Raw genomic sequence first — 16,978 nt, 5'->3', positions numbered from 1 at the left:
AGCTGTCAACGATCATTTGTATATAAACATTACTCATACACATAGAATTTATTATATGTACATTGTATGTATTTTTTGAAAGAGCTTAAAAGCTCCTTCATTTATTGACCCGATTTGCTTTGAAATGGTATTAATGATTGCATTTGTTTCTTCTTCTTCTCTTCTCTATTTTATAACTTTTATAACATGCTGTCTTTCAAAGGATTTTTCTAACAATTTTATATATATATATTTTTTTTTTGTTTTTTTTTTTAATTTTTGTCGTTTTTGTTTGTGGTTCAATTCGTGTTTTATGCAACTTTTTTTCGTTTGATTTCTGGAAAGTTTCGTTTAAAGTTTTGAAAGCTTTGGCATTTTTTTCGTATTCTAGCTACTCAAATCAATTTTCTCTTGTTTCTCTGTTCCCATTTTGTTTGTGTTTTCTTCATTCATCGCTCGCTATCATGGACTAACAACAACAACAACAACAACTCAAATTATATGATATCTAAAATAAAACTGAAAATCATAGGCGATTTCACATTCGGAGGTGCAAGTAAGTGCTATTTTCCATACTAACCACAACAAAAAACAAAAAAAAAAAACATTTTCATGCATTTAAATAAGAACCAGTTACACTTTAGTTTGTTGCTTTTTGCACTTTTATGTTGACTTAAATTGGAATGCACGAAAGCTCGTTAAAGCCTTAAGTGCTTTAGTTTATCAAGAGTTAGTGTTTTAAAGTAATGACTCGCCTGATTCATACAAACCTCACGCAATTGGCGTTGAAATTGAAATAAATTGAGAGTACATATCCGGCGTAGTTTCCTAGGCAGTTGTATGTGTATGTTCGTATATTTGTATGTATCACGTGTGATTATCGTATGAGTGGATCTGTTGTGTATGGTGTGTATGATTGTGCGCGCTTGCAGACATTACCCCAAAAAGCTTGCAATAACGTGAAACGTTCAACGATATCAATTGCGCAATTTAAGTTGAAATTTTCATGGCAGGAAGCAAGGTAATGAAAAGAAACTAAAAAAAAAAAAAAAACAGAAAGGGAATTGAATGCGAAGAGAGGGCTATAAAGCGCCACAATTACAACAAAGAAATGTAGATAAAAATGTATAAACGTTAAACAATTTCAATAACAATTGAATTGCAGGCGTTACGACTGCAAAAAACAGGCACACACACACAAACACACACAAGCGACTGTGTGCACACTGCATTTTCATGCTCACTCACCTTTTGCTGCTCGAACAAACAGGCGCATACGTTCCGGTATGCATATGTGCGAAAGTTTTCCACACCTGCCAGGCGGAAAGGTAAACGTAAAGTTTAACAACTGTTTTTTGATACAAAAAAAAGAAGAAACACAAAATCGAAAAAATCATGTTGAGCATAAAAATTTTAAAAATCCAAAGCAAACTCAAATAAAAAAAATAGTAAAACTTCTGCACTATAAAAAAGCAACTCTACGATTTGTAGTATGCTCCTTTGTTTTTTGTTTTTTTTTTTTCATGCAGCATACTCTTAGGTGCCCCAGCGCTATCAGCATGCCGCGGCGTCCAGCACTTGCAGCTGCTGCACCGCACCGCATTCATGACGACCAAACAAATTTTAACCAGCACACCGCCCCCCACCGTCCCTTGTCCGTTTATTTGTTGTTTTATTGGCGCATGTCATTGTGGAATTACAAAAGAGAGCAGCAGCTGCAAATCAACGGCGGAAGAAAAAAAATTTTTTGCGAGCAAATTTGAAAAATTCGCAAAAAAAAAAAAAAAACACTTTTCAGAAACACTCTATGTACACACTCTCATCCGCGCTGTGTAGAAATATATTGCCGACATGCTGGCGCGAGCGCATAAAAGTGGCTATTTAAAATTTTGCAGCACCAAAAGTATTTTAGTGCGTACATTTGGAGTGGCGAATTTGACCGGAACCGATAGCATGCAGCAAGCCTAGTGAATTTACAGTGGTGCTGTAAAGGAATTCTTATCCACAGAGTTCAAAATTGTTGATTTTAGCAAGTATTTGAAAATGTATTATTGTTAGGACATGTTAACGGTTTGTAAAAAAAATCATAATTTAACCGTGAAAGATGTTTATCTATTTTTCCGATCAAAATTAATCGCTATATTATTATTTATGTTTTTTGATCAAGAATAATGTTTTTTTTTTTATTTTTTTCTTAATAATCGTTATTTAGAATTTTATACTTTTTTTTATAGCAAAAATAATCGTTTTGAATTTTTAGAGATTGAAAAAGGCGCTTTCGAGAAAAAAGCTTCAAATAAAATTTACGTATTTGTATCCTCAGAGGCCGAATCTGTAACAAAAACATGTAAATCCAATTTAAAAAAAAATATATATTTATTTTAATTTTTTTCCACAAAAATGTTCATTAAAAATGGCCTGAAACTCCGTAAAATTATTGAATATAAAAAATAATAGTTATTTTGATTTTTTTTTTTCAATCATATCTATTATTTTCAGATATATTTTTTTCTGCATGATCGAAAAAACTAAAATCCAAAATGAGGATTATTTTTTTATTGAAAGAATAAAAACCACAAAACTTCGGTCACATTTTACCAAAAAAAAACCCAAATATAACGACTATTCTTGGTCGAAAAAAAATCAAGACATAAATATTCAAAAACGAAAATTCAACAACAATAATGGTTTTATTCGGTAGTAACGCTTGACGATCAAATTTTACCGTTATTTTAGATTTTTATTTTAAATTTTTTTCCCCAAAAATTTTCATTAAAAGCGACCTGAAACTTAATAAAATTGTTGAATATAAAAAATAATAGTTATTTTGAATTTTTTTTATTCAATCATATCTATTATTTTCAGATATATTTTTTTCTGCATGTTCGAAAAAATTTAAATCCAAAATGAATATTTTTTTATTGAAAAAATAAAAATCAAAAAATTACGGTTACTGAAAAAGGCCAGATATAACGATTACTCTTGATCGAAAAAAATCAATAAATCAATATTTATAAACAAAAATTCTTTAAATATAAATTTTTGTACCAGCAAAAATCAAAATAATGATTTTTTCGGTAATAACACTTGACGATCAAATTTAACCGTTGTTTTATGATTTTAAATTTGAATTTTTTTCCACAAAAATTTCCATTAAAAACGGCCTGAAGCTCAATTAAATTTCTGAATATATGTATAAAATTAAAGGGTATTTCGTATTTGTTTTTATTCAAGCATATCTATTATTTTCAGATATATTTTTTTCTGCATGATCGAAAATATTAAAATCCGAAATGACGATTATTTGTTTTATTTAAAGTATAAAAATCACAAAATTGCGGTCAAATTTGACCGAAAAATTTTAAAAATTTAAAGCCTTAAAAACAAAAATTCTTTAAATATAAATTTTGCTACCAGAAAATGTCAAAATGATGGTTATTTTCGATCCCTGGCTTTTTAAATAGTAATAACTCTTGAAGGCAAATTGAAATGTTTTTATTATTGAAAATTAAACTAGTCATTTCTTAAAAGTATCTTCAAACAGGCCGCTAATCGAGCAATTAGCCAAGCTTTCTCGATTAAGCTCGATTTATCATACAAAATTTTAATTCTTAACTGTTCGATTAGTGCTTAATTGAGTGCTAATTGAATGAATGTTTTCATGCAATCCTGCTGGATATGTTTAGTTTTGACTTGACTTTGAGGTATGTTTATTTTGAAAAAATAGCAATCAGCTGTTGGTTTCTGGGCCCCTTTTACAGCTGATATTGCACCAAAAATGGAAAATTGTTCTCAAGTTGTACCTTATTTGCGGAAAAACTTTACCTAAAAGTAGATGAATGTATGTATGTATTAAAGAAATTAAGAGGATTATCTTTCTCTTCGATACGAACTTCTGGACTCACATTAAGCAAATTTGGCTATGAAAAAACGATCTTCTAGCAGTTCGAGACAAAACTATGTTTTCCATAACAATAATCATTTTCCTCCGAGCTCTTCGATCTGACATTTTAAAAAGAAATATTATCTGTCTATCTGGCGTAATCAACTGCAGTTACGTTACTTTGACCACCCTTTTGTATCTTTTGCCTGCCCCGTCACAAAGGAGTGAGGCTATTGGACAAGTTATCCATACCAAAAAATACGTCGAAATGTGAATACAAATAACGACTGATTTCTTGATTATTTGACAACGGTAAAATTGTTCCTAAATGGTGTACTTTCAAACTAAATAAAGGCACGATTGTACCAACAAAGAACCTTTTTATTTCTCAAAAAAACCTGGGCAACAGTTATTCGTCGCTACGCTGTAAATCGAGCCCTAACCGCCAATATAACGTAAGCGAAATTTTTTTTAATTCTCTTTTTGATGTATCTAGATGCTCAAGGAACATTTCTGCATCAAAAAGAAAATTTTTTTAGGGCTCGATATGAAATTAGTACCAATATCTTATTCTTCTTCTTATTTGCCACTACAACCACTTCTCGGTTTGGGCCGAGACCAAAAAGCTTCTCCAATTGCCTCTAGACGACAAATTATCAGTATATGTACATTATACGCCGATATATATGTATAAGTTATCATAAACGATTAGCTATCAACATATTTATCGATATAGATGTAATTTTTATATTATTTAACAAATTTTCTATCGAATAAGTAGGTAACGATATAGTTTTCGTTGTCATTTTCTTTACATTAGATGTCCCTTATCAAAAATTCACCAGTACACGCATACAAAAAATTTAAAAAGAAATTTACTTTATCGGCTATCGTTAGATTAGTTACACAGCAAAACATAGATACCTACATAATTTTTAGGTCAAAATAGTTTCTTTAGTTTGATGAATAAGTAGAATCTGCATAAAATCTACCCACAGTGCAACGAATTATTAGCAATAAACCCAATCGATGCCAGCCAGCGGCGTAGACAAAGCATAAACTTTACATTGTTATGCGGATAAGAGCAATGAATACGCGCATATATGTAACGGGTGATTTTTTTGAGGTTAGGATTTTCATGCATTAGTATTTGACAGATCACGTGGGATTTCAGACATGGTGTCAAAGAGAAAGATGCTCAGTATGCTTTGACATTTCATCATGAATAGACTTACTAACGAGCAACGCTTGCAAATCATTGAATTTTATTACCAAAATCAGTGTTCGGTTCGAAATGTGTTTCGCAAACCCAATTGCTGCGAACGGCGACGAATCGACATTTCACGGTCTTCAGCAACACTCTCAGAAACAGACGCAATATTCTCTTCTGTACGCACTGTACGCATTCGTGTGGTTGGTTTAATGTCCAATAAAGTAAACTGAGTGCGAAACTTGGTCACAATCGCATTAATTGTTTGCTCACTTGGTCGATTATGTAGACCATAAATCGGACGTAAAGCGAACCGAACACTGATTTTGGTAATAAAATTCAATGATTTGCAAGCGTTGCTCGTTAGTAAGTCTATTCATGATGAAATGTCAAAGCATACTGAGCATCTTTCTCTTTGACACCATGTCTGAAATCCCACGTGATCTGTCAAATACTAATGCATGAAAATCCTAACCTCAAAAAAATCACCCGTTACATATGTATGTATGTATTAATGAATGTAAATGTAAACACACACATTCACACTTTTACGCACACACTTTTGCATCTTAAAGCATTTATGTGCGTAATTTACAAAGAAAAGAAAGAAATAGAAGTGCACAAAAAATACACACAAACGATCCGAGTAGCAATCAAAGCGATTGTGGGAGCTGAGCAGCTGTAGCAACCGAGCAGCCTGGCAGCAAGGCTAATACATAAATACCCTTGCACTAAAAGTGCACCGGGCAACATATGCATTCAAGGAGTAGCACGTACAAGCTGCGCGCTTCAAACAAAAAACACACATGCAAGCAGTCTTTCTCCTATACACACATAAACACATATGTATATAGTGTATGCATTGTAGATTCGATTTTATATGGAAACGAGCGTCGGCCGACGTTAGGTTTACCATTTTATTGCAACAATTATCCTTATCGCTCGCCAATGTCAATATCTATCGCAGCCAGCAAAAGCAGCAGCAGCTTACATACGTTGCATAAATATACATTAGGGTGGTCCAAAAAAAGTCAGGTCTCTCACACCATAGGGATATTCTATACTGAAAAAAGTATATCCCTGCTGTTTTTTTTTTTGGAATCAAAAATATTTTGAGGTCGCTCAAAGGAGAAAAAACACTTTTCATAGAATCAGTATAGAAACCATTATTTTTCGATCGAAAAAGTCTATTTCTCTTCAGGAGACTTACAATAATAATACCCAAGTTTTTTATTTAGCTAATTTTTAATATTAACAAATTTTTATAGGTCACCCAAAATAACGCAAAAGATGCATAAAATTAAAAATATTGACTTTCAAGAATTCTATAATATTTCTACGAAAAAATATTTTTTCCCCCATATAAAACACAGGAAGTTTTTGACTTTTTTCACCTGCATTGGACCACCCTGGTAAATGTACCTAAGATAACGTGTATTGCTGATCATGTGTGTGTGTGTGTGTATCATTTTACTATCTACGTGGCGGTCATAAGGGGATGAATGGTATTTCGTATTTCAAGCTATGTTTTTTTTTGATATTTTTTTTATAAAAATATGGTTCATGCTTTAATAAATACAAATCACACTTTCAAACTTTATACAGAATTAAGAAACAAATCCACAAATTTTTATCTAAATTTCAAGTTTTTAAACAAGAGTTTTTAAAAATTTTTTGGCAAATTTTATAATCCTGTTAACTGCATACCCAAAAAAATGTAAACAATTCTCTTTCAAAAAAAGCTCGAAATTTAAACAATAATTTGTGGAATTTTTCTAAACTATGTATAAAGTTTGAAAGTGTGATTTATACGGTTTTTGTTAAGGCACGAAAAAAAATTAAAACATTTTAACCTGTAAAACATTGTAAATATTAAAAACGAAACACCATTCATCCATTTTTGATCGCCATTGTATATTTTCACTCATTTCTTGTTTCTTTCGTTTTACTTTTGTGTGCCTGTAACGCTAGCGTGAAACATGGATTTCCAATGATTTCCTGCACATACATAATCTCTCTCATCCACACCCACTTTCAACAGGCTCATTTGTATGTGAACTACGTAGCTTAAGCTTAGCATGTCCTAGCCATTTCGTCGCCTATCTGCTCTTCATTTCTCATTCATGTCTCTGATACATGGGCATATACATACATACATACATAAGTACTAAGTAAGCTTCTTGCCAGAATTAATGCATTTCTGCTTAAAGCTTTCATTGAATTTCGTTCTTTCTACAGTTCAGCTGGTTTAGTTGTTGCATTTTTTTAATTTTCATCGGTTTGTTGTTGTATTCTATAAATTTTCTTATAATGTCTACTACGTTTGACCGTTTTTGTTTTATGCTTTTGCCTTTGAGCTTAACTTTTTTGACTCCTTTTCCTGAGCAACTGCGTATTCTACTGCTGTGTTTATGCCTCTCACTACTTTTGCGGTCTTGTGTCGCCGCTTATCTTCTTGCATGCAATTCGATATTCAATATAAGCAAATTTTCAGCTTCCATTTATTATCGTCTATTTTTGTGGCTATACAATTTCACTTCCAGCCAATGTCGGCAAGTTTGGCGCGCCTTTGCTCGCCTTAAACTCCACAAAATTTGGAAGGTCCATCCCGTTCACGCTGCTAGCGTCTTACATTTTATTGGCAGTGATACTGCAATTTTTTACCACTCGCCCACACTCGCCATTTTTCTGGTCATCCGTTGGCTTTGCGTGTTGTGGTTTTGCTTCCTTCCAATTTTCCTTTTTTTTCTGGCACCCCTTTTCTTCCGCTAGATACTGATTTTTCTTTTCTTTTTTGTAGCTGCCTTTTATTACGGTGACACAGCGGTTTGACGCAGTAATTAAATTTTTTTCTGCTCACCTTCGCTGTTACGCCGTTAGTTATCGTCGTTTGGCTAATTTTTGCGCAGAGTGAGTATTAGGTAATTAAATTTGCTTGAAACTTTTTGGTGAGTTTTAAAATTTTGTTCTTTATGGATGCTGGCTATAAGGGGATGCATTGAACGGAAATAAGGATACACTTGTATAGACTGTCGATATTTAAAGTGATAAAAAATTTAAAAAAGTTTACCAAATTTTTTTTGGTTTTTGCACAATTTAAAAATAAGAAATCCACTAAAGTTTGCCACACTAGTGATCGTTGTCATATCAAAATCTTATTCTCAATCTGAATCTTATTTTTTACCTAATCTTTATCTTTATCTTTATCTTTATCTTTATCTTTATCTTTATCTTTATCTTTATCTTTATCTTTATCTTTATCTTTATCTTTATCTTTATCTTTATTTTTATCTTTATCTTTATCTTTGTCTTTTGTAATGGGTTTAGAATCCTTCGGCGTGGCAACTGTATGTGAGCAATTTTTAAGGGTCGCTACCATGAAAATTTAAATTTTTTTAATTGCAAAGATTCGATAAATTTTTTACTTTGACCAGCTTTAACTCAACAGTTTTTGGCCCGTTCAAAACAGGTGGTATGTCGCTTCACCCGCATTTTAATAGTCTTTCCAATGAAGCATGGAGAATGTTTGGTATTGATCGGATTTGTCAGTTTAGTCATGCATGAAATCCTACTGCGAATAATCATTTCAAAAGATAAAATTTAAAAAATGCTTTTTGAGCTGAGGAAGCTCATAATAACACTCTTATAAAGTTTAGAAAAAAATTAATTTAAAAAAAATGCTGCACTTACACTCCCATACATTTGAATAGGAACCATACTTTTTCGTTTTTTTTTCTGGGTTATTTTTATTTTATTGAGTTTACATGATTTTTCAAATTAAAATAAAATAAAAGTTCATTTTCGAACAAAAACCATTTTTATAAACGCAAAAGTCATCAAATTTTCATCAAAATATTAAAAACCATCCAATTTAAGTGCGATTTTTAAGTAGCTACAATATATCTACCGTTAATTTTTGACCATTTTTTATAGACGCTTTTCCGCAATGTTTTTTATATAACACAAGCTCGTTAAAAAATTTTCAGAAATAATCAATAATTTGTAGCTCTTTTATTACCTAAACGACCTAACTTTTGCTAACCTGAATTTGCTCCACAGTGTTATACTAAAATTGGATAAGATACAAAATTGCTTACTCAAAAAAATCTAAAAATTCTGATAATGTGGTTTTAAATTTTTTACAAAGTTTGGAATTTGCGTTTATATGATTTTTGTTAGAGATTGAACTTTATTTTAATTGAAGAATAAAGCAAGGTAAATAAAAGAAAAATAATCCTGAAAAATTGTGAAAAAGCATTGTCCCTATCCTAGTGTAAGGGAGTGTATTTCGAAAAAACATAAGCAAATGGCAGCCTTAGGCACTCAATATTGCTGGATGGATCCATATGGCGAGAACTATGAATTTATATGAATACTATGATGTTATCAGATTAAAATTTTTTCAAAACTCTGGGTAGCGACCCCTGAAAAATAATTTAAAATTTGTATAATGTTCTTCGATGTTCTTATATGGTACGTAGAAAAAAAGGGTACTCAATACGCAATTGAGATTTTGATATTTTAACGACCACCCTACTATATAGATTACGATAATTTTGAAGTACTTATACTACATACACTTACTTTTAAAAGAATGTAACCGCAAGAACCCTGAAAAATATGCGACCCAATAAAATCAAATGACCTGCTTGCATTTACCACAATTCGAAATGTCTTCCAATCAATTTCCTTATGCAACCGCAAATTGCTAATAAAAGACCATGGGTTTTGAAACTTTTAACGCTATTAAAGACTCTTTTTGATGGCTTATTGTGCAATGCACTTGAAGCTGGGGTATAACAGGAAGCATATTGTATCCTTGTGGCTGGCTTTCAGGGTCGCAAAATACTAGTACATACTACATACATATGTACGTCTATTGTATGTACAATGTACACACATGTCTGCCGCATGCCACTTCATTTCATCAATATTAGCATTGGTACAGTGCCGCAAGTGTAACTAATCACTACCAAAGTGCCGGCGCCATCAGCGGTGCTACGCATCGACATCGACAACGCCAAAGGAAAACGTCCAACAACCAAACGAAAGCTGCAGCAAGAACAAAGCCTGTTCAAGAGCTTAAGCATTTTGCGGGTTGCCTTAGCTCGAGTAAGCGGCTACTGGTTTGCGCTACTACATACATACATGCTTAGTTCAACAAAAGGCGTGTCTGTCGGCTATGACGACGACCAGCCACTGCCAGACTTTTGCTTTAGACTGTTTTCACACCCGCGTTCACTTCGGTTTTAAATGCATTCGCTCAGTACATACGTATGTAGTTGTAGACTTTGCCATTTTTGCTGTTGGTTTGTTGCTGATTTTCCTATGGTTGTCGTTGTTGTTGTTGTTGTTGTTGTTTTGTGCATATGTCGCTTACTTGTGGTCTCGCGCTTGAATACCACCAATTACAATTATCGTCACTACCTTCGACGTCGTCGGTCCTTAGTGTTACATTGGATTGCCGCAACATCTGAAACTGGCATACAAATTTTCCGAAAATCACTATCAACGATTTTCACACGGCAAACAGGTTTACCGAAGCGATAGCCATCATACCAAAATGGCTATACTCACTGCATGCCATGGCGGTACATGTGCATGCGTGCATATGTATGTAGTCAACGTTTACCGCCGGCATCTTACATCTTTTCCTAATAGCCCGTCTAATCATTCCAATATACGAGCAGTACAACTGGCAAATGGTTCATTGAATTGTTTAGCGTTGCACAGCAAAAGGGTGCGGTCTTTAGTTCGTCCACAATGCAAGCTGGGCTTTTACTCTGTGCTACTGGCTGGTTGGCTTGAACGCGACTTTGAAGTGTGGCGGTAAGTGTTACATGCCAATTCCATTTTATCCTTGGCCAAAATGCATCTAAGAAACGTATGTATTACGGTTTATGTTGCCTGTTGCAGGTTTCATTATTGCTGCATGCCATTAAGCGTGTTGTTGTTGGTGTTTTTTTAGTGTTACTTGCGCGAATACCTTGCAGTTACCTGTGGGCTAATCAATAAATTTCTATCTTTTCTATTTCATCGCCGAATTTCGCGTACAAAATATCTACGTCTTGCGTGGCAACTTTAGTTTTTTTTTTTACTACAGAATTCCTACATTAGATTCATAACTGTACGTGCAATCGCTTAAAACTTGAATTAAACTTTAATGGGCTACAAAACTGCATACTCGAAAAAATTCTAAAAAAATTTAAAAAAAAATTTTGAAATTTGTAATGTACTCTTTTCAATCAACTTTGGTGTAAAAAAAAATCCATAATTCAAATTATTGTAGACTGCACCCCATTTGTGAGTTTTTTAAATTTTTTTTGATAGCATATTTTCAAAAACTAATTTTTTTACCAAACAATTTGTATGTGAAAAAATTAAAAAAAAAAATTTGAAAATATTTCTTTTCGTAGAGAATTTTAATGTGTGTATGTGTGATTTTTTTCAAATTTTTTCCTCGTCCCGTTCTCGAGATATTTGGAAAACTATTAAATTGATTTGTTTTTGTTTTTGTACTGTAAAGTTTTTAAAAATGTATTAATCAAGCTCAAATTTCAAATTTATTTATTATTTACATATGTTTATGCATCAACCCAAAAAATTTTAAACAAATCAAACACATGAAGTGTGAACCCCGTCCGTTTTGGTACGGAGCGGAGTGATTGACATATCATTTTGGACAAAAATTCAAAATTACATTGTTTGCCACTTATGTATGTTTATTTATTAATACAGTTCATTTCCTAACAAATACAATAAAAACCTATGCTTAAAATTTTGTAACACATTGAAATAAAATTCATCAAATTTGTATCCGAATTTCAAGCTATTTTTTTTTTTTGAGTATACAGTTTTATAGTTAATTCAATTTTAGTATAATAATATGCAAGTTTCAAGTGGCTAAAAACTACCGTTGATTTTTTAGAATTTTTCCTTGTTGCATATGCTTCCATATAGCGAGTACGCACAATTTTTTTATATGCAATAAAACCGCAACACCTTTGGCGAAAAAAATCTAAAAAATTAACGGTTACCTTTAGTCATTCGGAGTTTGCACATTATTGCATTCAAATTGAATGTACTACAAAACCGTATACTAAAAAAAATTCTAACACTTCTGAGAAAAAAACGTAGCTTTGGATAAAATTTGTTAATTTTTTTATTTATCTACAAAGTTTTAAACTTGGGTTTATATGGTTTTTGTTAGAAAATTAACTACATACATACAAATTTATTTACATGCAGTCATGTGAAAAATATAAGGGATATGCCATTTTGCCAGTTTTGGCTATTTTTCTTTTGTTTGGTTTAATGTTTATTATTTTCTTTTTATAAAAATACAGCTCATTATCTAACAAAACCATAGGAGTCCAAATTTCAAACTTTGTAGAAAAATTAGAAAAATTTACCAAATTTTTACAAAAATTGTTTAAAACGAGTGGCAACCCTCCTAAATATACATGTTTATCAAACAAAGACTTTTCAAACCCATATCGTTTGATATCCATCTCATAATAATTCAATTTAGCTATTAACGAATTTAATTTGTTATATTAAAATTTTTTTGTGCCAAGAATTTGAAAATTTTGTATAGAAAAATATTGATGGTTAGGAAACGGTGTCTGGTCATAGTAAGTTCTTCACAGACGCACATAATGTGCTTTGCTGTTTCCTGTTCTCCGTGGCACAAACTTCAATAATAACCGTTAACAACTATCTCTGACAAATATTTCATTACCCTGCAGTAGCTAGTAGGAAAATCTGTAGCAGTTCTTATTGCGTGGCTATTAAGGTGAAGGAGTACTACGGTGGTCCTTGCTAATTTTTCCTGGTGAAGGACTTAGCTTGTATATTTCTTTCTATACTTGTCCAGTAATATTGCGCTTGCTTTTACATCCAGATATAAATGTTTCTCCTAACGGAGCACCGTAGCGGACCAATATGGGAATATTTTGCATATGAATCCCTATGTAGCCCCTATATTGGTGGGAATATCTGCTACTTCATTGCAGATGACTCCACTGTCTTCCTATACCCATTTGTGGTAAACCCAGCTGCTGAATGCGGTATATATAAAAAGCTGCAAGCAGTTCCACACCAACTTTTTGAGGTAACCTCATGCCGAAATGCTCCGATCTGCTGTCAGATATATATTTTGGTCGGCACACTTTCTACATACTGCCTCAGACATGACTCAGTGGCATACACATTAGCCTGAAAAACGGATTTAACTTACCGCAAACTGTGGAAAAGGAGGTCTCTGGGTTGAATAGCTTTATCTAGGAGTGAATTCTTGAGAGCTTTTCATCAGGGATAACTTCTAGACATTTGGCCTCTTTATAATTACAATGACGTTCGTGTAGCTCTGAGTATTTATCGAAGACCTTTTCACTAAAACCGCTGAGTAGCTCGTCTACAACGGATATCCTGTCGGAGCTAATAATCTGACTGGTTCCTGTGTCTCTGAAGAGTATATATATGTAATCTGGCATCCTAGTTCATGCATCGCAAGGCGGCAACCCTATTCCGTGAAGGAGTAACGAAGAAGATCAACGAGTCAGTAGTAATCGTCAGCCGAGTACCAGCAGTAGCAGCCGTCTTAACAAAACTTTCGTTTATTAATTATTAAACTTATATTATCGCTTTTATTTACTTTGTACTACATTTGAATTCTCATCATTAAATTATCAACTACAAATCAAACTCTTTGATTTACATGGGGGCTCAACCATTGCGCAAATCAACGTATCTACATATGTAAGTAAGCAAAATAATTTTGAGACACCATGCTGCGCACGCAAAAGAAAAAGCAACGCCGACAGAGCGCAAAGTCAAAGGCGAACAAGAAACAAGAAGTGCATAGCGATGACGAGGCAAACGGCACATTTGAAATTCAACGACGTCCAGCACAGCAGAAATACGAAGAAGCGAACAACAGCAGTATAGTTGAGTCAACTCCTTTTCTCGCGAACAGAGCAAGCAGCGTCGAAGGCAGAGAAATGATTGACAACGAACAAACAATCAAAAGCAGTATCAAGAAAGCGGCGATGTTTGCAGCACACAACGCGATGAACGGCGCAGGCAGAGGAACGATGGGCAGCCAACAAGAATTAAACGCCAGCTTCGAATCGGATGAAGGCAACGAGTACGTGCGCACGAGTGAGCTGTCACAATTAATCAAAATATTCGCTGAGAAAATGGGAAAAGATGATAAAGATTTTTTACATTGCATCGACAAAGGCGACACCCAACTTTCTACGCTTCATATCGATCATTTAGGCACGCTTGATCCAACATCGAAGAACTACAAATATTTGCTAGCTATAGTAGACGCGTTTTCCAAGTACACATGGATATACCCAACTAAGTCAACAGATGCGCAGGAGGTTGTGAAACACATGGAGAATTGGGTCTCGTTATTTGGGAATCCAGTACGCATTATAAGTGACAAAGGCGCGGCGTTCACTTCCAAGTTATTTAAGGAGTTTTGTGCAAAACACAAGATCGAGCACATCGAATCAACAGCAGGAGTCCCAAGGGGAAACGGGCAAATCGAAAGGACGAATAGGGTTATCCTATCGGTTTTGTCAAAATTGTCGGCAGCAGAACCTTCGAAATGGTATAAGTATACACCTCAAGTACAGAAGGCGATAAATTCCTACGTTCATTCTTCTACGAAATTCAGTCCTTTCGAAGTAATGTTTGGTATAAAAATGCGTAACGAGGGTGATATAGAGCTGGTTCAAATTTTGAAAGATGAGCTGGTATCAGGTTTTCAAGNTAGATCATCCTGGAAGATAGGCATGTTGAAGTCTATGAAAATAGGTTGTATAGGTGCCTACTATGCCGGTCTGTGATTATTTCTATAGTTATTAGTAGAAAGCTCGTAATTAAATTATGACTTTGTTTGGTCTGCCGGTTTGGAATTTAGCGAATCGTAACTTGCGGTCCTTATAGCAGACGGGATCCCCATATAAAGCGTGCCTTGAAAATCAGCATTAAAAAGGGTAGCTGGTGGGGAGGTTCCTTTGTAGGTAAGCTGGGCAAATTCCATTAGCGCCAGGTGCTTTGAAGGGCGCTGAAGCTGATATAGCTCACGCTTACGCTATCCTCGTGGAAAAGGCTTTTGGCGATTCTCCAATCCTCTGCGTAGGATCGTGATACCCCAGCCTGAGTGTGTGGATTGTGGATGATTTGGGTTGCGCTCAGTAGGAAGCAATCAGTAAAGGACACCTCTCCACCTCCATCGCCTGCTTCCGTATACTCAACTAGCGGGCGACACGCCGAGATCATATTAGCCCCAGCTTACCTACTCTCCTTCAAGAGAGTTTAAAGACATCATTAAGTATGCCGAGTCAAATGGTATGGGCCTAATAGGCCGCATATGTTTAAGTGTTGGCCATATTCCCTCTCTTTGATGGAAAAGTTAGGGTGATCTTGACGCTCAAAATGACAAAGAATGATTATGCGTTATTAAAATGCTTCAGGCCAATCAGTTGCATCTGCTTAATCTTAGTTCCTCTTAAAAATTCCGTTTGAAACTAAAAGCTTTCTTTAAAATAAAACCCTAAATATGTGCATTAGAGTGCCTCACCAAAAAAAAAATTACGGCTTTTGCACCGGAAATATACAATTTATTATATTTCAAGACATCCGCCAATATATTATATATTATAATAAAATATGAAGATTTACGTGAGCTACACCGATTTGAAAATACTTCCAAAATCGCGTTATTTTGATTCCGTTGACAACATTTTTTAATATTTTTATGCAGATCTTCTAAGCTTAGGATCTTCTATCATCTGAGATGATTACTTAAGAAAAATGTTTTTTAGAACTAATTTTTGGACCTTTGACCTTAACATTTTTGAAAAAGATTTTGGCGAAAGTCTCAAAATATAACAAATCTTATATTTCCGATGGAACAGTGCCGATTTATTAGTTTTTGTATGGAGAGTAATGTACCCTAATGTACCTAGATATAAGCATTTTCTACCCACACATTCACATTGATATGACAAAAATGTGTCTAATTGCTTTAATCTCTTTTGAAAAACGCTTTAAGCTCTCAATATATACCATCAATACTCTGCAGAAGTATTTGCTTATGCAACCTAAATTTTCTCCCATCTGTTCGATGCCATAGAAAACATCAAAAAAATTACAACTTCTTATGCTACACGCAAAGGCATCGAGACAAACACTTCGGAGCTAACGAACCAAAGGAGGAAAATGGACCACAGACAGAAAGGCGCACACTCAAGTACACGCTTTTGTACAGTGTGTGGATTCATAGGTGGCAATGCTTTTACCTGCTCATTGGTATTAGATATATGACGCACAGCTATTCATATGACGCACGAACTATTTAATCCAGCTGGTGGTGAGGTGACAAAGGCGTGCGTGCATCCAACGAAAAACACGGACAACTGGTGGCCAGTAGGAGCAGCACCAACGATGCACAACGGCCAGTATCTTCTTGAATTATGCAGGCGGTTAAGAACCAAGTTACATATCAACTAACAGTTGAAATTCTAGCATAAAGTTTGCAACGCTGCATTGTGCAGATGCTGAGCTAGAGGTGCTCTGAGTGCGGGCGCTATTTGTACACTGGGACGCGTTCGATATGTCTGCATAAGAGGCATTTGCCCGCCGCTTACTTGCTTGCTACAAGCACGGTTTACACTGTCAATGCCAGTATTGCTTGCCATATCTGTCTAGCTGTAGCCACTAAATATGCCAGCTTGACGCTGAGCTGTACTTATGACACTGTATGTAGTTGCATCCAAAAAGCAGGCTAAATACTGAGATCTACATAAGCATGTATGCTATGAACTCAATTTGTGTGCTGGTAGGCGTGTGCTTTTGTTTAGATGCATGCAGTTCGAGTTTGCGTGCGG

At 34.4% G+C, this 16,978-nt stretch overlaps 1 protein-coding gene across 1 annotated transcript in view; it reads left to right on the top strand.

Moving 5' to 3' along the window:
• Nucleotides 1–16,978, top strand: part of LOC108360477 (tyrosine-protein phosphatase Lar-like) — a gene marked incomplete at its 3' end in the record, with an annotated part of 113,605 nt that overhangs the window by 78,373 nt on the left and 18,254 nt on the right. Inside the window, exon 9 of the mRNA XM_017612756.1 lies at nucleotides 512–535. Within this exon, the coding sequence (XP_017468245.1) occupies nucleotides 512–535 (24 nt within the window). The remainder of the gene's footprint in view (nucleotides 1–511; nucleotides 536–16,978) is intronic.

Source organism: Rhagoletis zephyria, unplaced genomic scaffold, assembly GCF_001687245.7.
Source record: "Rhagoletis zephyria isolate East Lansing unplaced genomic scaffold, Rhagoletis_zephyria_1.1 Rzeph_scaffold_00579, whole genome shotgun sequence".
Taxonomy (NCBI): domain Eukaryota; kingdom Metazoa; phylum Arthropoda; class Insecta; order Diptera; family Tephritidae; genus Rhagoletis; species Rhagoletis zephyria.
The sequence above is the reverse complement of the archived record's forward strand: the minus strand, read 5'-3'. Positions and strand labels throughout refer to the sequence as shown.